At 54.4% G+C, this 21,978-nt stretch overlaps 8 protein-coding genes across 8 annotated transcripts; 3 read left to right on the top strand and 5 right to left on the bottom strand.

The window, feature by feature from the left end:
- Positions 1 to 90: 90 nt before the first annotated feature.
- Positions 91 to 2,223, bottom strand: A1O7_00951 (uncharacterized protein; the record flags this gene model as incomplete). Its single annotated transcript, XM_007754991.1, has 1 exon — positions 91 to 2,223. One exon carries the CDS (start codon positions 2,221 to 2,223, stop codon positions 91 to 93), a length of 2,133 nt encoding a protein of 710 aa, XP_007753181.1.
- Positions 2,224 to 3,081: 858 nt separating this feature from the next.
- On the top strand, positions 3,082 to 5,608 carry A1O7_00950 (uncharacterized protein; the record flags this gene model as incomplete). The annotated part of the gene is made up of 7 exons (XM_007754990.1): positions 3,082 to 3,179; positions 3,269 to 3,350; positions 3,605 to 3,698; positions 4,659 to 4,715; positions 4,805 to 5,018; positions 5,063 to 5,192; positions 5,246 to 5,608. 7 exons carry the CDS (start codon positions 3,082 to 3,084, stop codon positions 5,606 to 5,608), a joined length of 1,038 nt encoding a protein of 345 aa, XP_007753180.1.
- A 1,898-nt stretch (positions 5,609 to 7,506) lies between these two features.
- Positions 7,507 to 8,647, bottom strand: A1O7_00949 (uncharacterized protein; the record flags this gene model as incomplete). The annotated part of the gene is made up of 2 exons (XM_007754989.1): positions 7,507 to 8,384; positions 8,437 to 8,647. 2 exons carry the CDS (start codon positions 8,645 to 8,647, stop codon positions 7,507 to 7,509), a joined length of 1,089 nt encoding a protein of 362 aa, XP_007753179.1.
- Positions 8,648 to 10,341: 1,694 nt separating this feature from the next.
- On the bottom strand, positions 10,342 to 11,574 carry A1O7_00948 (uncharacterized protein; the record flags this gene model as incomplete). The annotated part of the gene is made up of 1 exon (XM_007754988.1): positions 10,342 to 11,574. The coding sequence occupies one exon, from the start codon at positions 11,572 to 11,574 to the stop codon at positions 10,342 to 10,344; it is 1,233 nt and encodes a 410-aa protein (XP_007753178.1).
- Positions 11,575 to 13,002: 1,428 nt separating this feature from the next.
- Positions 13,003 to 14,086, top strand: A1O7_00947 (uncharacterized protein; the record flags this gene model as incomplete). The annotated part of the gene is made up of 2 exons (XM_007754987.1): positions 13,003 to 13,425; positions 13,472 to 14,086. The coding sequence occupies 2 exons, from the start codon at positions 13,003 to 13,005 to the stop codon at positions 14,084 to 14,086; spliced, it is 1,038 nt and encodes a 345-aa protein (XP_007753177.1).
- A 226-nt stretch (positions 14,087 to 14,312) lies between these two features.
- On the bottom strand, positions 14,313 to 15,152 carry A1O7_00946 (uncharacterized protein; the record flags this gene model as incomplete). The annotated part of the gene is made up of 1 exon (XM_007754986.1): positions 14,313 to 15,152. One exon carries the CDS (start codon positions 15,150 to 15,152, stop codon positions 14,313 to 14,315), a length of 840 nt encoding a protein of 279 aa, XP_007753176.1.
- A 452-nt stretch (positions 15,153 to 15,604) lies between these two features.
- A1O7_00945 (uncharacterized protein) lies at positions 15,605 to 16,744 on the bottom strand (the record flags this gene model as incomplete). The annotated part of the gene is made up of 1 exon (XM_007754985.1): positions 15,605 to 16,744. The coding sequence occupies one exon, from the start codon at positions 16,742 to 16,744 to the stop codon at positions 15,605 to 15,607; it is 1,140 nt and encodes a 379-aa protein (XP_007753175.1).
- Positions 16,745 to 17,032: 288 nt separating this feature from the next.
- On the top strand, positions 17,033 to 18,187 carry A1O7_00944 (uncharacterized protein; the record flags this gene model as incomplete). Its single annotated transcript, XM_007754984.1, has 1 exon — positions 17,033 to 18,187. The coding sequence occupies one exon, from the start codon at positions 17,033 to 17,035 to the stop codon at positions 18,185 to 18,187; it is 1,155 nt and encodes a 384-aa protein (XP_007753174.1).
- Between the last annotated feature and the right edge of the window lie 3,791 nt (positions 18,188 to 21,978).

Raw genomic sequence — 21,978 nt, 5'->3', positions numbered from 1 at the left:
AAATTTTGCGGCCGCTTTTACAAAATGGTGAACTTTGCTATGGGGGTCTGGCAGAATTCACATTTCCCTTTGTGCTCAGTCACCAAGCATTCACTTTTGATAGTCTTCCCAGGACGCATTGAACATGTCTCTGTAGCCGACGATGTCCCCCTGTACACTGTCCCGTCCATGGTCATCCGCAATGGGCTTGATCAACTTTTGTGCCGCCCTTCTGCTCATCCAATGCTCGTGCATGCGTCTTCTCTTTGGAGAGCTCAACTTTCGATGATGCAGACAAATTCTGACTCGGTCATCATAGTTGACCTTCCCAGCTGGCTTCATATCCCACATCTTGTCATAGAGCGTCCAGTAGCGGGTGATGGATACCCGATTTCGAGCCCGCATCGACGCATTGTGCCTCTTCACCTGCATCCCAACAGCAAAGAGCCGCCGAAGTCGTTTGATAAACTCCCATCGAATCACGTACTCTCTGACTTCGATGCCGTATCCGTCACGAAGTCTTTTCAGCATGCGAGTCCACCGAAGACACCTCTCCGCAGAAACGATGCGTATCCCCTTGCGTGGCCGGAAGCACCATGACATCACGGACTTCTGGAATTTGTCGTCGAAAAGATCTTTCCACTCCACCCAATCGTGCGAAATGGGCACATCTAGGACTTCGCGATGGAGGCCATCGTGCCTGAACCATTCAGCGACCCAGTAAACCAGCGCCTCCAGCTCTTCTAGGCGTCCTTGTCGGCCAAGCGCCCTCATTGCCTGTCGCCAGTACTTGAACTTCACATTAGTCCTAGACGCCAATGCTTTCTGCATCAAACCTATTATCAGCGAGCTGTGGTCGACACTCGGTTCCTGAAGAGGAGAAGGCGAGTGCTGGGCAGTTATGCGGAAGGAGGGTGCAAGGGCTCTTGGAAAGGCAGAGGAGAGCTGCCACCCCCGCTCTTGCAAAGATGTTGCACAGTTGATAACTGAGCTCCAGTCACCTGCTTCCACCATGGTAATTAGCAGGAGATTTGCAGCCCGGCGTTTGGATGGGTCGTCCAACCGGCCATTGTTAAGGATCGCCAGTGTCCGGTTCAACTGGCGCCAGTCTCGCTTTCGGTAATATTCTGTCAACAGTCGTTTTTGCACGTCGATATCTTCGAATACCTCATGGTGGAGGTCGTTATCTATCAATGATTCGACCATCTCCCAATAGCCTGCATCGCAAACATTTCTGAGCACTCGTACGAAGACAGAAGCTCCAGTGTCAATCTCGAGCTCTCGGAGTTTCTGAAATCGAGCTTGCAAAGTGATCAAGTCCGGCGAAGTCGCAGCCATTTGTCGAACCGCCAGTGGCCCGACTTCGATCAGCCCAATCATCCTGAGACTGTGGACAGCGAAGTCGAATGAGAAAGCTCGAGTGGCAAACGCACGTGCAACGAACTGATCGCTGAGTTTGTTCGGGTTCGCGCCCATGGTTTTGCTCGCCACAATGTTGAGTGACTCCGCTGGCACGCCGGTAACTCTACTTCTACCGATGGACCATAACCGCCTCGCCTGCGCCTCGAAGGAGATTCCCGCCGCACTCAGTGGTGACAAGAACTTGTCCAGACTTTCATTGTGAAGTGCCAGGTAGTTGATGAATGGTTCCAGCAACTCGAATCGGGGAGGCAAGTCTTTCCTCGAGATTAAGAACGAATGCAACATGAAGGCATCTTCTGGCCGTTCCTGTTCCCAGAGCATGGAGATGGTCGCTGCGTAGATTGAGGTTCGGGGTACCATGTCATACACCTGGCAGAAAGCTTTGAGAGCATCTGGGTTCCGTGATTCACACGCAGCGGAGAACGTAGCTAGCAGGCCTTCCCGTCCTCTGAAGTGCTTCTCTCCAAGAAAGGCTGCAAAATGGGGAGCTTCCAAAGGGTTGGAACCCTCCAAAGCTGCTCCGACAATTTCTGCGAATAAGTGTGGACGTTTGTACCTCAACAGTTTGGCTTCCTTGCACATTGACCAGAGAAACTGGTGGTCTTCGGCGCCCGCGGAGAGAAAAGTCTTCCATAGAGCATCAACGCGAGGATCGTCTCCTTCCAAGCGGAATGCTTCCCCTCGGAATTTCATTCCCCTCCAGATGGCTTTGATACCCTCGTGGCCATTCTGAAGAGCTTGGGCAATTAAGAGCATTTCCCAGAGCTCTATATCGTGACGATATTGAGGTCTGTCGGTCAAGCGAGTGCCAATACATGACATATCGCCTACATCTGCCTCCTGCCGCAACTGGGCCCTGGTCTTAATTCCATATGCGAAGCCACGGTCGAGAAGGCTTTCCCATTGGACGTCGTCCGACGGAGGACGGGTCGGGTCAGAAAAAGTGGCCAAGAAATAGTCGTTCTGTGGTCTAGGAGGGCCGTAATCACCTGTCCATTTCGAAGTGGTCGAGAGAACTCGATTCCTTGGTAGTTGAACGCTCCGGAAAGGAGTCGAGCCCCGGGTTATGCCTGAGTTTGCAGGCGATTGATGAGCCCGCCATCGTCTGGGCAAAGCTGATGAAAGATATCGTCGCGTCTTCGGGCTTCGCGCAAGTGGTCCCCAGAACAATCTCATGTAGCAACAAACATACGAGTTCAAAAGTCGTCATCTGCAAGTATAGATTTGCATGCTCGCAGGAGATGTGGGGACGCAGGACTGCAAGGAAATCGGTTTGTTGTAAGAAGATGATGGTCTTCCGTGATAGATGAATGAGGTCCTGGTTGCGAGGATAGAGTGGCCCCTGAAGGCCTTGGTGGCTGAAGAAGACGTGCCACGTAGATTCGCCGCGTGTTCTCAAGAAAGCGCTGGTCTGATAGGACCATAAGATATTGTATGTCCCAGTGTATTGATTCGCTGTCCAGGCCTTATGATAGTGTCCTTAAGAGCCTCTGAGCTTGAATCTGTGGCATCAGAGGCTGAGCATATCGCCTTGTCCTAATCTGGCTTAGTCATCTTGGCAAAGCAGCTCCTCTTGCTCCTGCGCTTTCCGAACTTCAATTGGACTGGGGCATCATCTTCGAAGCTGCTCAGCGATCTCAACTCTCCTCTCACAGTCCGATCGAGTCTCTCGCCGGCAAGATGGTCCACCCTACAGCTCTTCGAATGATGCAAGCCACGCGGGCTGGCATGTTCAGAGCAACTCAGCGAGCTCCAGCTCAAGCTCAACAGAAGTCTGGGTACGTCGCTCATACCACCCCGACTCCCTTTCACCAGTCAACCACACCACCATCTTGTGGTGTCAACTCGCTGACCGCTCTGCTTACAGCGTTCTTGTCTTCCGTGAGAACCGAGTGCCCTACTACCAACGCCTGTTCCAGAACCATGACGGCAAACGACAGTGGTGGAAGGTCAGTTGAAGCCCCTTCATTACCTTTATGCTATACGCGAGGACAAGTTCCATGTTATTCGAGATTTCGGACTGTGGCATTGCGAGCATGGTTTGAGCACGAGGCTCATTTTGAACCTTGTCGCCGAATTCGGTCATCCCTACGTGATACCCGGGCTTTATTATGCAATCTGGAATGGCTTCTGGTAGCAACTGTGTTGGACATGCTATCCAGTATGCAATATTGTGTTGCCGCGGTTGCTGATATTTCTCCAGACGCATCGGAGTCCATATATCCTCTACCCGTACTACACCCTCCTCCTCGGCAGCTTCGCCTTTTCGTTCGTGGGAATGATACGCATGTTGTTCGGTCACAAGTCGATCTGGTAAATTGAAACAATAGAGACGAGGAAGGGACCAAGCTGCATGATGGTCTTCATAGGACCTCAGTTGCGACAATTGTACATATGCAACCCGCAGTTCGGAAAGGAGGCACCTAGGTCAAGAGGTTGCGCTCAATTGGCTGCCAAACTGGCTTTACAGTCTCTGTTATACCCAGCATTGAGCAGCGACTCGTCTCGGTCATTTCCCTGCTCGTTAGTGAGTTTCGTTTGAGCCTGAATGTTGGTCGTCTCGATCATACCACCAGCATTTCCCACACGTGCCCCAGACTCGCCAAGCAATCTTCCAGTTCGGCCAATTGTGTCGGCTGGCCAAGGTCATACCACCACTATGCAACAATGTCTTTCCCGCATGACTTCGACCCGGCGAACATTTTGTTTCTCGAACACTTCTTTTTCCGCGAATGGGGCTCGGCCAACTCGCACGTTGATATATACCTTCCGACGAAGCGGTGCCCTGCCAGCATGCTCCCTCCAGGAACTGGCCTCTTTCGAACGTGATTGGCTCTCGTCCCTGAAATTGTCCCATGCCGGTCATCAATGCCAGTCCCTAAGCATTTCACTTACTGGAGTGAGCATCCTGTACCTCTGGCCGAGCCGTGCTATATCTGCTGTTGTCAACTGTCAAGGTCATCTCTGCATCTTCACGAAAGACCACGCACGTGCGCTGTTTATAACGCATGAATGGTCTGAAGACGTCGAGCAATGGAAGAATCAACATATTCATGGAGATTACATCGACATGGCCGCGTCAAAGTCATCCAGGTGGTCCCTACCACGAACCTGACACGGTCTCTCATGCTGTTCTCGAACATAAACATATGAGGCGCCCAAGCCGTGCTATTGTTCGCTCGATTGTAAGTCCATACCATCTACCAAGGTGCTCTGTCGCGTTCCCTGGGCAATAGCTCTACTTACTACTACGACAGCGTCTCCTATTGCCAAGATACAGAAGCGTGGCTTTCCGGACTATGTCCGCCAATACGGTACAGTTGGCTTCCCTCTTGAAATGATGGAGGCATGGGAATCGAAAAAGCATGTTACAAAACCGCTAATATACATCATCAACACTCAGCATCCGTCGCGTACCTCCACTCCCAAGAAGTCTACTTCCCCAGCTCCATTGCCGACCACCTCAGCCACACCCACCCCGAAGACGCCAACGGAACCAGCATAACGACACCCGCGTCCCTCACGCTCGACGACTTGGACACGCTCAACTCAAACGCCAACGGCGGGCAAGGCGTTTACTTATCCTCCAATGAAGGCATCCAAGCACTCCCCTCCTGGTTCCAAGGCACAAAGCCCTCCCCCCTCCCGGCTCCAGAGGCAGCACCATCGCGTCCGTGATCGTGACGGTCGCCAAGCCCAACAACACGCTCAACGCCTTCTGTTTCTCCTTTCACGCCTACAACCAGGGCAACTGGGTGCTCGGCCTTCCCCAGCTCGAGTTCGGCGACCACGTAGGCGAGCTGGGAAAACACGATGCTGCGCTTCGTCAACGGCACCCCGCAAGCCATGTGGTTCAGGCAACACTCTTCGGGCCAGGCGTTCGCGTACGCGGCCGTGGAGAAAGCATGCCGTGGCCACTGACACCGACACCACCGCCGCCGCCGCCGCCGCCGGAGTCAGACCCGTAGCGTACATCGCCAAAGGAAGCCACGCCAACTACGCGACCTCCGGATCCCACGACCACACGGTCCCCGGCCTGAACCTGCCCGACGGGCCCTTGGAAGGTCATACGGACAGGGGCGTTTTCTGGGATCCGTTCGGAAATACGTACATGTACGACTACGACGCCTCGACGGGCGTGTTTGAAGCGTATAACGACGGCGCGGATCCCACGGTGTGGTTGGCCTTTGCGGGAAGGTGGGGGTGACGCGCAGCTCCCCGACGACGCGGGAGGGGCAGGTCGATGCGCTTGGGCAGAGGAAGGATACGGCTGGGCCGACGGGGCCGCGGGATAAAGATCTGGGCAGGCGGACCGTGTGTGCCGGCGATGGGGATGGGGATGGGGAGGGGGAGGGGCAATGTGTGGTGAGGAATGTGTTGGGGGCGTGAAGCCATGGCGTGAAGGTGAAGGTGAAGGTGAAGGTGAAGGTGAAGGTGAAGGTGAAGGTGAAGGTGAAGGTGTACTGGTGGTTGGTGCGTCATATACAGGCTGGAATGCATTAGGTGAGTGGATGAGCATGGAGTCGATATGATGGAGTGCTCCGTACTAATTATGGCGCGGCAATGGGTCTGGATTGAGTTGGTTTCATTGGGACTAAATGGGATCACATGGGATTACATGGGATTCGGTGGGATTAGGTCGGGTTAGACGGGATGGGGAGCGGATTGGGTGGAATGGTGTTGATGGATCCCGGTACGCGGCCTGTATGTATACCTGTATACCTGTATCGACATGATCTTCCAATGGGTACGGTGCGTCGCGTCCGAGGAAGGCGGCGCAAGCAAGCATTTCTGCGTTGGCCTTGTCGGTGTGATGTGGAGGCTTGGTCTCATTTGCAGTACGGTAGATTCTCCTGCCGTTCTCAACATATCGTTTGAGCCAGCCGCCCCAGTCTAGTCCACTATAGTGAGTGGGAGTGAGTGAGTTGAGTGAGTCGAGTGAGTTGAGCGAGTTGAGCGAGTGAGTGCGTGGGTATGTAACTAAAGAAAGGAAGGAAGTAAGGAAGCTCTATTGGCAACAGAGTCGAGATCCCAGAGGTCAACCGTGCATCATTATTGTCAATGATTACATTTCATTATCCTGCAGTATATCAGTATACCCCAGCCGCGATCGCTCAAGGGAATACATATGAATATACGAATATATATGTATATGTTCAGACATCCTTCCCAATGCACTTCCTTTCCTCCCAGCAGCTATGATCTGACGAACATGACTTGCAATGATAGTATTCCCGTCGCTTCCGAACAGAAGTGTTGACCAAGGAGATGGGTGCCCCTTGGATGAAAATGACACGACATGACATGGCGGTTAGGAAAAGTCTGGATAGACTCGAAGGAACAGTATGGCCGGAGCAGTCGGCACTGGCCTGGACTGAGATTGACTTTCACCTGTTTGCACTCCGACGTCAGGAAGAGCCAGCTCCCTTTTCGTGGTGCGTCCCCATGCGTGCGTGCTCGTCGAGTCAGGAGAGCCCGCTCCCCTTGTGGTACGCCGCCCCGTGCGTCCATACGGACTCGTCGGGTCCGGGTAAATGTACCATTCCTCGTGCAGAAGGAAGCTGTCGTGGTCGTGGTCTCGTAATCACTGTGTCTGTCTTGAAGGTTGACGTCTTTGCATCGCTTTCACCTCCCGGAAAATGGGTACATTGCCGTCATGGCTATGAGGGTAAATGTGTCGTCTTTCTCGCTTGATCGGTTTGATGGCCAGGGCTCAGGTGGATGTAGTGTAATATTCTGCGAGGATCGAGTGCGCCGTACATAGTTCAACAGCGACCTCCAAACCAACCAGGTCGATCGCCCGAGTGACAGAATTGCTTGCGCGAATGATTTTATGTCCAACTCCAACGACGGTCTGGATACTTTTGTGATGCCCCGACTCCTGACTGTCTTGCCGGTAAATCGTGGCGATCTGGATACTTTGGTGAGGCCCAGACCTCCGACCATCTTAATGGAAGAAATGTGGCGATCTAAAAAAAAAGCAGTCGCTCAAGGACTTCGAGACGAGATTGTGCCCCCTGATCCCTCTCATATGAAGTTCTTCGTTGTGGCGATCTGGAAAAAGCAGTTGCGCAAGGGTATCATGACAAGCGACGATTTGGCCATTCATATGAAGTTCTTCGTTGTCGCCACTGGCCCTTGCTTGAAAGTCAGGGTGTTCCGACTGAAATTGGTCCAGCCCTCGGTGGGCTTTGTCAGTTCGTGCCTCTCCTCGTGAGCCGTGTTCAGCCTAGGTGTATTCAGGCCAGTCGCTTCGAGGCGGCCAGGACCGGATCTTTCGCGCGACCTGTTTGCGGAGCTCTTATCCGGCAGGAAGTTCTTGAAGAGTGGCTTGAGAGTCGGTATGCAGGCGCAAATGATACCCGTTCCAACCTCCACGACTGACCATTTCATTGTCGAGACCGACCCCATCGTCACGTCCAGACTGTTGACACTCTTGAGGACACTGATGCGTAGCGCTGACGCCACCGTGGCAAAAAGACCCACCGCGAAGAGGAGCGAGACAATGTACTTCTGCCGCGACGGTAAACTAAGTCGAAAGAAGACCGGCAACGGCAGGATACAGAGCAAAAAGTCCGTGAAGATGGAGAAGGCCGTGGTGAAGTAGAAGAACGAGACAATGTTGAGGCAGTCGCGTGCCAGTGTGAAGTCCCAGGCTGATCGGACCGGCTTGCATTGGAAAATGGTGACCAGGATACTGCAGATCCAGACGGCGATGATTGAAGCACTGAGGGCGTACATGACCCTGCGAAAAAGCGTTGTCGGGAACACTCTCAGGTAGGAGGTGACGATGGAGATCTTGACAAGCATCAACGCCGTTGCATACATGATCTGGCATATCCACAAGGTCTGCTGAGCGTTAGCTAGCAGGTACTCCGAGTCAGACTGAACTGGACTCGCCTGGATGACGTTCTTGGTGTTGTCCACGAGCTGCGAATTTTGGGGCAGGTCGTAGAGATGCTTTCCTAGGCCGTATCGGATGCCTTGGACAGTCAGTGCCAAAAACTCGCCTGCACAGCAGGATCAGGCACATACCAACTATGGCCAAGGCCGAAAAGACATCCGCACACAGACCAGCCGCCACCATGAGGTAGTCGTCCACGGCGACATGCTTGACCATGAACCCGCGAACGGTTAACCGCACGAAAATTATGACCGAGTTGACACAGATGAAGGAGATATTGACCCGGTAGATCTCGCCGACGTATGAGTCGTGAGGCAGGAATTCCGTTGGTATCTGGCTCATTGTGATGATGGGTGTCTTTGCCTCGCGTGGCCAATCGTCGGCCACAAACTCGCTTTAAGCGCTGTCTGTTTTATCGCTGATGACGAGGGAGTCGGTGCTGTACGTCTGTCAATATCACATTGGGCCCAAAGGCAAATGTTGCACGATGAGGCTCTGTCGGAGGAGGCAAGAGGAAGACTGAGCGCTATAAGGAAGGGCCAACGGCTTCTCCCTACCTTGACCTGTTCGTGCTGCCTCACGGCGTCCCGAATCAAACGTGCATGACGGAGGCATTGTGCAGCTCTGGGGCTGGCTGCCGTTGGGACGTCTCGTCCTTCCATTCCGGGGTGGCCAGCCAATGCCTAACCTGGTCAGGACTCAGTCTGGACGCCGAGCGCGAGCAATTTTTGACTGTACAGAGCGTGATCTGAACGTGTGTGGTGTGAAGCGCGGGCGGGCAACTGACGAACGACGCGGCAGAGGCTCGTGCTTGGCGGCGGCCCCTGAAAATGCGCGCGCGGTGAAATTGCGTCTGGCGCCTGTCATTCGTCGACGCGCGCAATTACAGTCTTGAAATATCGCCAGAACCGGGTGTGTGGAGGTCGCCGGCTCGTCCAACAGCCTTGACCCTGCCCGACCCCCAGCTGCTGCCCACGAGGCACGACGTTTGACTTTCGCCAGGAACCTTACAGCCCGTCAAGCCACATCGGACGCGGGCAGTTACAGTATCTCGTGCAGACTCCCTCGTCGCTGTCACCACAAACACCTCCTTTCCTGTGCTCCCCCTCCCCTCCTGTTCATGCACCGAACGTGTCATGGAAAGCACCAATCTGCATGAGAAGCCGGGCAGCCAGGAGCCTCTTCCACGCCTCATGAGTCTGGTGTCGTCTCCGCAATGGACATGCAATGCCGCCGACCATTATGGGCAGTCTCAGTCAGCAGCCACAAAAGACTGCAGGACCGCGCATCCATGTCAATGCGGCAGCCCTCTCCTTCGACGCCGTGGCGGGTCTTGAGCTGCATTGTGTACATACCGTAGTAAGTCCACTCGGAACGCCCCCTGGCTTTCCCATTCCTACATTATGTTGCCATGAGATCACCGAAATGAAGAAGCCTCAAGTATCACGCTAGTAACCTCGATGCTTCCACCACAAGTCGTGTGGGAGCAAGACCTCACCTCATCCTCGTCAGGAGAATAAAAGACACTACTGCATAAAACGGTCCAGGATCCATCTTAGTTGCAACCACCACGATTTCGACCCTAACCTGGATCAGGTACATGCTTCTTGACCCTTGGTGCTGAGAAGTCTAAAAGGCGCATTCTCCATTGGGCGCAGAAATAGTGAAATCTCTATGTGGCACTTTCAGGACCCAAATGTGATTACTGTTATTTGCGCTGCTATGCACCATGAAAGCCAGGGGACAACAAACACCCTTGGTTTCCAGGGCCAGCTCGAAGAAACCTTGCTTGTCAGTCGCTACTGCTGTCGCCACAATGAGCCAGACAGGTTGATGGAAAGATCGGCCAGCCATCGGAAAAATGCCTGCTTTTTCAATTGCTGGATACATCCGTGACGAACGCCCCAAGATTGGGGAACCACCGCCCGAGCCGCACATTGGCCCAGCTCCTCGTCCATCTTCACGCATCCCTTCGATGGATCTCCGGTCTCATGCCCTCCACATAGCCAGCTCGTCCTTCTCATCCTTCCCGCGACCTATGACGGTCCGAGCGTGTAGGAAGGTGCAGGATGGCGTGTCTCGGACATCTTGACTGGGAACTCAGGAGGCAATGTGGTAAAGTCTGGGATGGATTGGTTGTGCTCAGCCCATGTCGCATCGTAGACGGCTCCTTCGAACTGAGCGCGTCTCCTCTCTGCACTGTAACGCCACCCGTTTTCTGCTTGCCGTTCCGCAGGTGTTGCCGGCATTGGAAGCGTATACCCCAGACCTCTTACGGACGTCATCCTCGAGGTGACGGACTGCAGCAGCCAATCTAGCTTCGATTGGGGTACCGCCGCCACAGCTTCGCGGTGATGCAAGAACATGAGGCCATAAGCAGCTCCGGCAAGACAATTGAAGAGGGCGAGGAGCCCGAAAACCGCAATGAACGCGGTGGACAATTGCACGGCGGCAACTTGGACACTCATCAGACGCTGAACCGGCAATTTATTCTGAGTATCCTTGGTGGCCATATACACCTGATAGAAGCGCTGAAGGTCTCGGGGCGTGATGGTCGAGATCTCCAGGTCCTCTATTGCTTCTTGCTTAAATCGGGCAAAGAAGTTCCCTACAAAGCTGGTGGGGATAGCGCTTACATCGCCGGCATCGGGAAACGCGCCGAAAAATGCATCACCAAAGCTGCCAAGGTCACGCTTCACGCGACAATCGATCCGGCTGTAGGATGCTCGTTCAGCCTCCCCTTCGTCGTACCGACACATGTCCCAATCAGAGTCATTCTTGGGGACACCGTGCGCGTGCAAAGCACCCATTGACAAATCGATCGTGCGCCAAGTCCCGGTCGACTCCTCGTAGTCCGTGTAGTTAGCTGCATACATGATGACGAGGAGATCCTGAACATAGGTCTCGTTGATGTAATAATCCCCGTAGTTGTAATGGAAGTCCTCGCCGAAATAAGCTTGCGGGAACATTTCGAGCAACGATGGCGCGAACTTGGATTCGAATGAGGTGCAATTCGCGGCCAACCTCAGGTCCACGGGCTTGGACTCGGTAGGCTGGCAGGTCATCGACCAGGTGTTATTCCATTCCTCCGGGCGGTAGATCCAGGAATTTCCTAGGTCAGGCAAGTAGTCCAACAACTGGTCTGTGGGGAAGCCGGCGTAGTCAAGACTCTCCTGAGTCAGGTTCCAGAGAACCTGTGAATCAGCCATGCTGTTATGACCCAAAGCGAGGTTCCCATTGACCTCGGTTTTGATGATGAGATCGGTCATTTTCGTGGAGTATCTGGCTATCGGTCCTGAGAGAACGGTCACCAGAGACAGAGTAATGATCACAATGCACTGAATGAGGATTCTCCAATGCCGCAAGACATGAGACCTCAAAAGGTTCAAAACATCGATTGCTTCGCCAGGCGTGTTCACGCTGAAGAGAGACGTAACTGGCACAGCATTGCCTTTTGCAGCTAGGCGTCCACTGATTGACCAGCACGAGCGTGAAAAGACATAGACAGTGACGCCGCCGAGGGTAGTGATGATAACATTCAACACTGCCTGTACGTCCTCCAGCTCCCATGCTCTAGGGAGAGTAGCCCAGTAAACCATGCTGGACGAAGATGCGATTGAGACGACGAATATCAGAACCACTCGTAGAGAATGTGATCAGGCTGGGAGTATGAGGCATTATGAACACTATCCAGGAACTGTCCAAGACCGGCTATGTTGGCGACACGATATCCAACATGGGGTCCAGAATAATGCGTGGTGGTGTTCGCGATAGCCTTGTTCGCAAATGGGCAGGTCTCCAAGCTCAAGGAGGCTTTGTGGAGGGTCTGGTGAAGAATAGCACGGTCGATACTGGGAGCTCGCTTCGAATACGGGACTTGGTTTTCACTTTGTTCTTTGCCAAGGTGCAAGCTGCATTTTCGAGCCTCTAGAGCGAAATGTGACTCGATTGAAATTCCTCCTCAAGGCCTGGACTGCGCGCTCAGGCTCGGCAGCTGCACCATCTTTGGGCATTGGTTGGGCTTTTTGTGCTTCCTAGTGCGTCGCATCTCGTTGTTCTGGCAAGCTCGTCGTGCAACATGGTAGCCACGAAGAGTCCGGGGGAATCACGTCCTCAGCGACTGAAAGTAATGAGGCCCGCAATGTATGAAAATAAAGCACCACGGCTTTCTCATCGGTTATGACCTCCGGGAACGGGGTCAAGAAAAAGGAAATACAATTATTAGTGTAGTGATGTGACGATGGTATATGTGGTGACTGGGAGAAGCGGTGGACAAATACCTACAGTAGAGTGGGCGGATTGCACTTACAGAACCAGCCATGAAAGGCTCACTGTTGTACGTTTGATTCCCGCATGAGATTCCGCTGCTGTCTGAAGTGACAGTTCGGTAGGTCGATGAGGCCGATGAGGCTGTGGATGTGTAACTCTGGTAGAAGTAATTGAAGGGCGGGCTGTGACAATTCACCTGCACCTGCACCTCACCTCGCCCTTGCCTCGCAATCCGCGTCACTGTATCCGGTAAACCTTCCCGCCTTCCACCTTCAATCTGCAGCGCGATACGCGTGCGACATGTCAAAAGACCAACTCTTGGATTCAATTGAATTGTACTCGGTCCTCCCCCATCCACACCTCTCTACCCGTTACCGGCTTGATCCTCTCAACGGCATTTTGACACTCCGCTTCGTGCTGTGGTCGATATGGAGACGAAAGATACCCCCTTCCCGCCTGCTCACGAGGTGCCGCTACATCGCAACGCACCCCTCGCTCCGACGCAGGAGCTCGCATACCGCAAGAAATGTATAGCGCTGAAGCGAAGACTCGCCGAGATCGAGGCAAATAACGATGCCACCCGAAAAAAGATCATCCTGGAAACACAACGAGTCCAGAAGATGCGCCTCAACCGAACGATCCTCCTGAACAAACTGCAGGACATTATGACTACCCCAGCCAAAAAGTTGACACCTGAACAACTCGAGAAGCTCGGCATGATGGCAAACGCCAATGGCAACCTCGCAGATTTTGCAGGCAGCGGAGTAGCGCCTGAGCTACAACACCGGAGACCCGACGGAGAAGGACTGCTGGACGACAGTTCAGACGAGACTGATGAAGATGAACCCGAGGTTAGGACGCCCTTTGCTCCCCATGGCATTCGCTTACCCGACGCAGCCTTCGGAACGACCTGAACGGCGGCGAAGAGCCAACGCCTACCGCGAAACCGTGCTGAATACCACCGCCCCGAGCGAGCCAGTGCCCAGTCTCTATCAGCAACCATCCTTGCCGAACCTCGCTCCCGCAAACTCCTTCTCCCCAGCACCACCGCACGAGACGGCGATGCTCACATCCTCGTTCCGCGTCAACTCTTCCACTCCGCAGGGGGGCCCGACTAGCAGGATCCCGCCGCAGTATCCAGATGCAGGGTATCCACATTCATCACCTATGGGCATCAATCAGCAGCTAGGCATGGCCTATCAATCCCCCAGTCAACCGCCAGCTCCCAGTATCCCGTCCAGCGATGTCAACGGTGTTACACGGGGCGTTCCCCAGCGGCCTGAACGACCTGAAGACCCTTACACGCAATTTACTCTGCACATGCGACCACAACTCGAAGCCGATTATCCGCCAGGCGAGATCCCTGCCAAGATCCAGTACGAGTGGGAGAATCTGAGCGTCGACAACAGGAAGCTTTGGGAGGATAGATATCTAGGTCAGATGCAGGAGTACGAGACAGCAATGGATGCGTGGAAGAAGGCGAGGCGGGACGCACCAGGCGCCTTCCCCTAGAATCTGATAAGAGCAGATAATGTACTTTTACGCACCAGGGGCGCCCTGGCCATGAGCGACCACAGTAATGTATGACGATACCAACTCACGAGCGTAATGCTCACTAGGCCTTCTTTGTGACTTGCGACCCTATTACTATCGTCCTCAATTCCCACATCCTTTACCTTCACCCTGGGTGTACCGTGACCCATCCACGAATGAAAACCCAAATAGCCGTCAGCACTGCTCACTCATAAGAGTATCCCGCGCAGAATCCTCCATCGACCGACCAACACGCCCCTGTGACGAAACTCGCCTTATTCCCGCTCAAAAAGACGCACACGTCAGCAATCTCCTCGGGCAGACCGAATCGTCGCATCGGCGTGGCTTTCTTCACCGGGTTATCGTACATCCACTGCCGAATCTCCGGACTAGGGTTCGTCATAGGCGAGTCCACCACGCCAGGGAGGACACTGTTGACGCGGACGCGCTGCGTCGCGTAGTCGAGCGCGTCACTGCGCGTGATGGCCGTGACGCCCGCTTTGGCGCCGCAGTACGCCGGGATGCCGGACTGAGAGTGCAGGGCCAGGCCGGAGGAGATGTTGACGATGCTCCCCCTCTGTGCACGGTGGGGCGGGATATCGGCGTCCGGGTATGCTTCGGTGTCGAGGCTCTGGGTGCGCATGTTCCGCAGGGCTTCGCGCGCGCACAGCCATAGGCCGCGGTAGTTGACGTTGTTCTGGTGGTCGAAGGCCTCGAGCGTGCAGTCGGCGGAGGGGCCCTGGAAGGTGACGATGCCGGCGCAGTGGACCGCGTAGTCGATGCGGGAAAAGGCTTCCTTGGCGGAGGTGTAGGCGGAGATGACGCTGGATTCTTGCGTCACGTCGCATTTGTATGTTTCGACTCTCGCTGATGGATGGGCCTTTGAGACGAGGGTTTTGGTCTCGGCGAGGCCAGCTTCGTTCAGGTCGAGGAGGGCAAAGCCCGTGGCGCCTGCGACCGCGAATGCGAGGGCAGTTGCTCTGCCCATCCCGGATGCGGCACCGGTGATTATGGCGATGCCCGGCACTTCTGTCTTTGTCGCCATGGCTGATTTATTGGTGTGGGTATGGGTCGAGGCTTCGTCGTTCGCTGTTTTGCGCTAAGATGAGAGCGTGTGAAAGTTCCAGATGCGCGCCAAGGGCTCGATCGAGCAGACTGCGCTTGCTTTAATATATTGATCATATCTCTGTTGGTCATGCTTGCCACGTCAAGGGACGCATTGGACATGCACCTAAAGAAGTAGCGCGTGCGGAGTAAGCAGAAGTCGGTAGCTCACTGTATCCAGGCTCGTAACACCGAGAAGAAGAGGATGAGTGGGGTATCCTGTACAAGCCAGCGATATGAGTCCCAAACAGAACATGGTCTGGCATTCCACTGAAGTAGATTCTGGGCCCGTGTGAACGTCTATGAAGCGTGGTATGCGGATCGTAGCATATCCTGGGGAAGAGTGGAGTTAGAGTATTGCGGAGGGCTGCACTGTTCCGGTATCTGCGGTGGTCAGAAGAAATCGTCATCCTCCTCGTCGCCATTGCGCCTGGTCGCTAACGGTCGCTGGGGTCTCAGCTGGCCTTGCCGTCCTGACCGACCTAAAGAGACGGCCTCCTTGAAGTCGGCCGCGTAGCGACTAACAGATCCACAGCCCGTATCAGCATATATTCGCTGCGCCTCGGGGAGCCATTTCTTGATCTGCTGGGCTCGATTGTAATTGCTCGGATGAGTGGATATGAATTGTGGAGGCTCGAATTGTTCTGCCTTTTTCATGCGAGCCCAGAAATCCAAGGCTGCTTCGGGATCGTAGCAGGCTTCTGCCATCATGAGGAGACCAATGTGGTCGGCTTCGGCTTCCTGCGTTCGCGAATTTGGCAGGGACAGGATCAATTGGGCTATGCTGTTTCCAAACTGGCCGCTGACGTCGAAGATGAAGGAAACGGCAAAAGCACCTAGCATAATGAAGCTTGACCTTGAAATTCTCTCGGCAGCATGGTGGGCGACATTATGCGCAATCTCATGGCCCAGGACAGCAGCCAGACCGTTTTCGTCCTGGCAGATGGGGAGTATGCCTGAGAACACAAAGACTTTTCCGCCGGGCAGGACGAATGCATTCTTCTGTTGAGGGTCGTCGATGACATGGACTCGCCAATTGTCACCCGCAAGACCACGCGTCGTAGGAAGCAGCTTCTCCACGACACGGGCAACTTGCATCGTCAAGGGATGCTCGGCTGGAAGGACTTTGCCGCGAAAGTCTTGCAGGAGAGACTCGTACGCTCCGGAGTCGGTGACCATCTTTTCTTCCGATGATGGAGAGACCACATTGAACCGTCGGCGCTGGGTGACAGGGACTTCCTCAAGGTTGTAGACGTAGAACACACCACCGCCGACACCCACCACAATCAAGGGTCTTTGGTAATTCCGCCAGATGTACTGAGCACGGTAGACAGGGCCGAAGGTGCTCCATTGTTGCTGCTGCTGCCGACCACTTCCGGGCTTGTCACCGAACCGGGAGTATCGCGAGGCGAACCTCTTTATCTGTGGTGTACATGGTCTGGCGTTGAATACTGTATCGCAGCTACGCGCCCTAGTGAAGCCCTGGCGAGCTGCTCGGCCGGCAGCTTGCAGGCCTGCCCGGAAGGCGAACATAAGAATGCCAGTGGTGCCTGAATCGGGTCGGCTGTGGAACGGACACTGCCTAGATGGGACCGGTTGCGATTCGATCTTGACAAAGCCGATTTATAAATGGTTGTCTGTGATATTTATATCTGGCTCTTGGGGGCGAACATGGAGAAATGCGAGGCCGAAGTCGAATGACGCACCACAATTCAAGCCGCAACTGCATCATGTGACGTTGAGTTCATCGTCGTCGCCGGCCTACGTATTGTCCTCCACTCCCAACTCAGGCTCTACTTGACGACCCTAGCGTACATGGCGATGGCGCTCGTCGCATATTCAGACTCTGAGGACTCGGAAGACGAAAAGCGTCAATTTCAACCCAAGACCGACAAGCCGACAACGAAGCCCACAGCCACATCGACCTCAAATTTCACAGTCAGTAAGGCGAATCCTCGAAAGATCCAAGTCAAGCTTCACGATGTGCCCACAAACGGCGAGACAGATGGCGAGCCTGCACCGAAGCGACAACGGCTCGGCGGCGGCGGAGGTGCTTTCAGTGGGTTCAACGCAATGTTGCCTCCTCCGAAGCGAGACTCCGACACCAAAACAGCTGCGAAGCCTTCGACGAGGAAGGTGTTCAGTCTGAAAACCGGTGCTGAGCCAGGCTTCAGTCGAGAGGCAGACGCCGAGTTACGGCAGTTGTTTGCTGAGCAAGGGCGGCAAGACACAAAGGGTGGAGTCGACGTGGATGAGACGATACCTTCGATACCGAAGAGCACGAGCCCAACGGTATCTACAACGACACAGAAGGCTTCCCAAGGGAATACCTTTATGTTCAAGCCGCTGTCCGTGGCGCGCAACCACAAGAAGCCCAAGCGGAAAGTCGAACCATCAAAATCTGCGATAACACCAGCGCAGGATGGGTCCCAAACTCCTATTCCCTCTGAACCTGCAGCCTCAACCTCTCAGAATCCCAAGCCAGTTGCCGCTCTGAAGAAGCCGAGCCTATTCTCTATGACCGACGAGCCGGAAGCATCTGCTCAATCTCAACCCGACGATGAAGATGAAATCATCGAAGTTTTAGACGAACCATATGAACGGAATAGTCCTTTTTCACCCCTCGAAGAGCCACCCAATGCGCCCGGAGCTTCTCAGCCTCAATCGCTTGACGCCATTGCCTCCGATCTAAACCTATCCAAAGCGGACCGCCGCCAACTTTTCGGACGGCGTGGACCTCAAGGTGGCGCAGTGAATGTCGTAAACTTCAACACCGATCAAGAGTACGCAGCGAATGAAGCATTCCGGGCGAGTGGAGAACAAGTGCAGCATAACCCCGTGAGGGCAATTGCCCCGGGAAAGCACAGTCTGAAGCAGCTTGTAAACGCGGCAACCGGGCAGAGAGACGCCCTGGAGGAGAGTTTCGCTACGGGACGGAAGAATAAAAAGGAAGCGGGAAGCAAGTATGGATGGTAATACAATATGATCAAGTCGCCGTTTGAGCGAGCTATTGCATATACAGGTACGGTCTATCTTCGATGAAAGAGCATGAATGACAACATGTTAGTCTAGAAGCTATCGTGTCGATGAGCCAGCGACGAATTGTCTCAACAGGCAATGGCACGACGCTGTTGGTTTCTCGTGCTACATCTGCAGCACCCAAATCGTCATGCCTCCAGCGAGTCCTACCACCATTTCCAGGATACGGTCCCTATTGTCTATGACAGCTGATAGGATAAGCAACGTCCGTGTCCTCGATTGGCCCTCTATCAAGCTCCACGAACTTTGTCCACCCAGCTATTGCACCACCGGGCTTTGCTTGGAAACCATCAGGCCGCCCCTGGTCGCGTCGCGTCTCCGTCTTTCCCCCATCATCCTTTTATCCAACCGACTGGCCCATGCTATTTTGTCCCAGCACCAGTACCAGGACCTTCATCTAGATTTCTGCGCCGAGTATAGCTGATCTTTCATCTTCGTTCAACAAAAGTCGTGCGGCTGCCATTAGTGCGGGATACAGCGAGGCAGGGGGTTTGTTCAACCTCCTATCAAGTCGGCTGGTCGGGATTCGAGATAGTATGTGAAAGTGACAACTGAAAGGTTCCGAGCCCCAATATTCGTGTTTGGACTCACTAGTGGTTATCTTGGTGGCCTTTTGGCAGAATATCAAATGACGGCCCGGCCTTAGCATCTCGAACCCTGCTAGAAGTACAGTTGAATTCCCGCTTTTCCCACCACAGCTGTTGTCGACGCCTTGGAGAACCACGAAAGGAGCTATCTGCCCACTCTATCGTCCGGCAGGCGGCCAATTTGGACCTGCAACGCGGCATTGCCCTCCAGCATTCAGATACCGGGCCAATGACTCCCGATCCATTGCCCGTTCCGGGAACAGGCACGGCACCCACCTCTCCATGCTCTTACAGCGTGTGCAGCGAGGCGGACCGGAACAGCCTCGCTTCCCTTCGAGACACCTCACGCAACGGTGCCGGATACCCGTGTTGATTTGCCCCGATGGCTTCCCACTCTCGCTGCTGCGCATCTCAATGCTACTGGTGCTGTTGTTGGCCGTGCTTGCATAAGCCTGCGCATTGCTTGGAGCGCTTGATGGACGGTCATGTACGTTGCCTTCGTCTCTGCCGGCTTTGACAGGCACTTTGATATCTTCGTGCCGCTTCTGTACAGCCTTTGGAGTCTCCTCCTAGGAGGCCATGTGTCAGTTAGTGGTGCTGACGGAGTTGAAAACAAGGGGATGGGCTTACCGAGACTTCGAACTCATCAGCAGGTCTCAGAAGGGGCCCAGGCGCGGAACCTTCAACTTGCCATCTAACATGGGAGTCCTTGTGCAGACACACACCTTCAGCTCCGCAGGTCGGGCACGGAACGGCATCCTTCTGAGTCGACATCTTGCTGAATGCCCACGACAAAACAAGACAAGTCAACGAACGAGAACGAGACTTGTTGAGGTCTGGACGAGGGTTGTGATCTTGTCGAAAGGATCGAAACGAAGACACAGCTGTTGGTGGTAACGATGATGAGAGTCCTTGCGCAGGAAGAAATACTTATGCTGTATGATGGAAGAGGCAGTTCCTGCGCCATGCCACTACCTCTGGCTGCTTGCCTTGGTTGCTTTCTCTGATGGCCGTACGTGACAATCCCTTGTTGCTGCATACGTCTTTCACAAGGACAACCGACATATCCGCTTGCTCCTTCGCGTGCGTCAACCCAGCGGGGGAAGGAAACAATCACCGCGCAATGCGATTCTGAAGGAACGAGAGAAACAAACAATGGACAAGGGCTACAGGATATTACTTTCTTGCTGGCGACCACCCTCCTTCCAAGATCCAGAAGGCTGCAGAATGTGTATGTCTAGCAAAACGCCCAGCGACATGAGCACGCAGTCATGCTCCTCCCAGTAAGGTCACAGGTTCAGAGTTCGCCCCGCCGGCCTGTGCTTTCAGCTTTTGGAGACGTTCCCCGTGCAGTCCGCGGTCGGGCTTGCAGTCAGAAAGGAGCAACAAGATTGCTGCGTATCTGTCCCTCTTGTCATGGTGACAAGGCTACAGGCACAGTATCACCTGGTGCCATGTCTCTTGTTTCCAGTACATGCTGCTACTTGCTACTTGTTGAGGCAAGGTGGACGGTCCCCAGTGTCGCATAGCTGGGGAGAGGTCAGGTAGGCTGTGAGGAGTGGGGATGAAAACTGACCATGAGACGAGTATGTCACTAAGTGCCAGTGCACACAGGAGAGTAAGTATATGAGCTCTTACAGGTTCTATTCTACACACACAAGAGAGAGGTAGTTTGTTTGGTTGGACTGGAAAGCAGTTCATTGTTCTATCTATGTACAGACGCCGCGGCAGTCGCTGCACGCGAGTCATGGATCGCGATGAACGACGAACCATGTCCTGGAACTGAACGGTATGATCAGTTCATCTGAGCTGCGACCTCCTCCGCACATCCATTGATCCTTCGCGCACATCTATTGGTTCTTCGCATTGCATCTCACCGACTGTTATAGTCGTCGGCTCGCGATGGACTTGTCTGCTGCAGGAACAGGACATACGGTGTATCGAGATCGGCGCTCGAAACTTGGTCGTCGATCGCTTTGATGATGTGGATTGTACGCGCAGATTGAGAGCTGCAAATCTGTAGCAGCTGATAGGCGCGTTGATCACCGGTTCGGAGCAGCAGTTCACGCACCAAGATCCAGCCCTCCATCACCCATCATGGCGCTCTCGCCGCTGGATATCCCTGCCGCGCAGGTTCGCAGGCGCCTCCCCCATTCTCAAATTGCTCCAACATGGCCCGCGACATCGGGTGCGGTGGCCAGAGGCACGGCCTCCCGGTCTTCGAACACAGACTACAGGCGGGCTGGACTTCATCGCACTTTCTGTGCTGCTCCAGGCACCGTCTGCAGTAGTTCCCTCTGGTGACTCTGCCCCAGGGTCTTCCCATGTTGGAGGACTGACCGGGTTGGCCATCATCAGAGCCGCTGCTTGTGGGAGCGGGAGGAGCGGGAGGTGGTGGTGGAGGAGGAGGAGGAGGAGGAGGAAGAGAAAGAGCCTGTGTCTGAGGGCCGCCGGCATAGGTACCGGCCGTTGAAGGATATGACGGGGGGCCGGCAGGCGAACTGTGGGAAGGAAGTTGAGCTTGACGAGCGTCTGTCGCATTCGGGGACTTCTCTCCTGGGAGTGCGTGGTCCCGTCGCCATTGATCTCTTGGGGTGTTCCACTCTGCCTCGTCTGGACCGAAATCCATGTCTCGTTGGAAAAAGGGCCCCTGACCGCCATGCGCCTGATATTGAACATACGTAAGCTGATGCGCGCATACACCGGTGATCCCACAGATCGAGCACGGCGGGCCTCTCAAAAGATTTGTGTTGGTACCGGCATTGCTGTTGGCGTTGGTGTTGGTGTTTGAAGAAGCCATATGGGACAGAGAGCAATGAGCGAGCTGGAGATAGGAATTGCCGAAAGTTTGTCTATGCCCAGAAGCTCGTCGAGAAGGTTGTCTGTCTCGAGCAGGTCGTCGGTGTCGAGCAGGTCTTCTGTGTCGACTAGATGATCGGTGTCGAGAATGTCGTCGGTATCGGGAACGTCGTCTATGTCGCCGTGGAGCTCGAGGACTTGATAAAGAAGACGAAGCTGACAAGATATGTCGATACCAGGGCGGAAGGCAAGAACAGAGGCCGGAAGCCAGGGGTCTTATATACCCCGAAGACTCTCGCGACGACATTGTGCACGTCGCTGCCACTGCCACCGCCTCTGCCT

This window comes from Cladophialophora yegresii (assembly GCF_000585515.1).
Source record: "Cladophialophora yegresii CBS 114405 chromosome Unknown aczIN-supercont1.1, whole genome shotgun sequence".
In the NCBI taxonomy this organism is placed as follows: Eukaryota; Fungi; Ascomycota; class Eurotiomycetes; order Chaetothyriales; family Herpotrichiellaceae; genus Cladophialophora; species Cladophialophora yegresii.
Note: the sequence above shows the minus strand (reverse complement) of the source record. Positions and strands in the feature narration are given on the sequence as shown.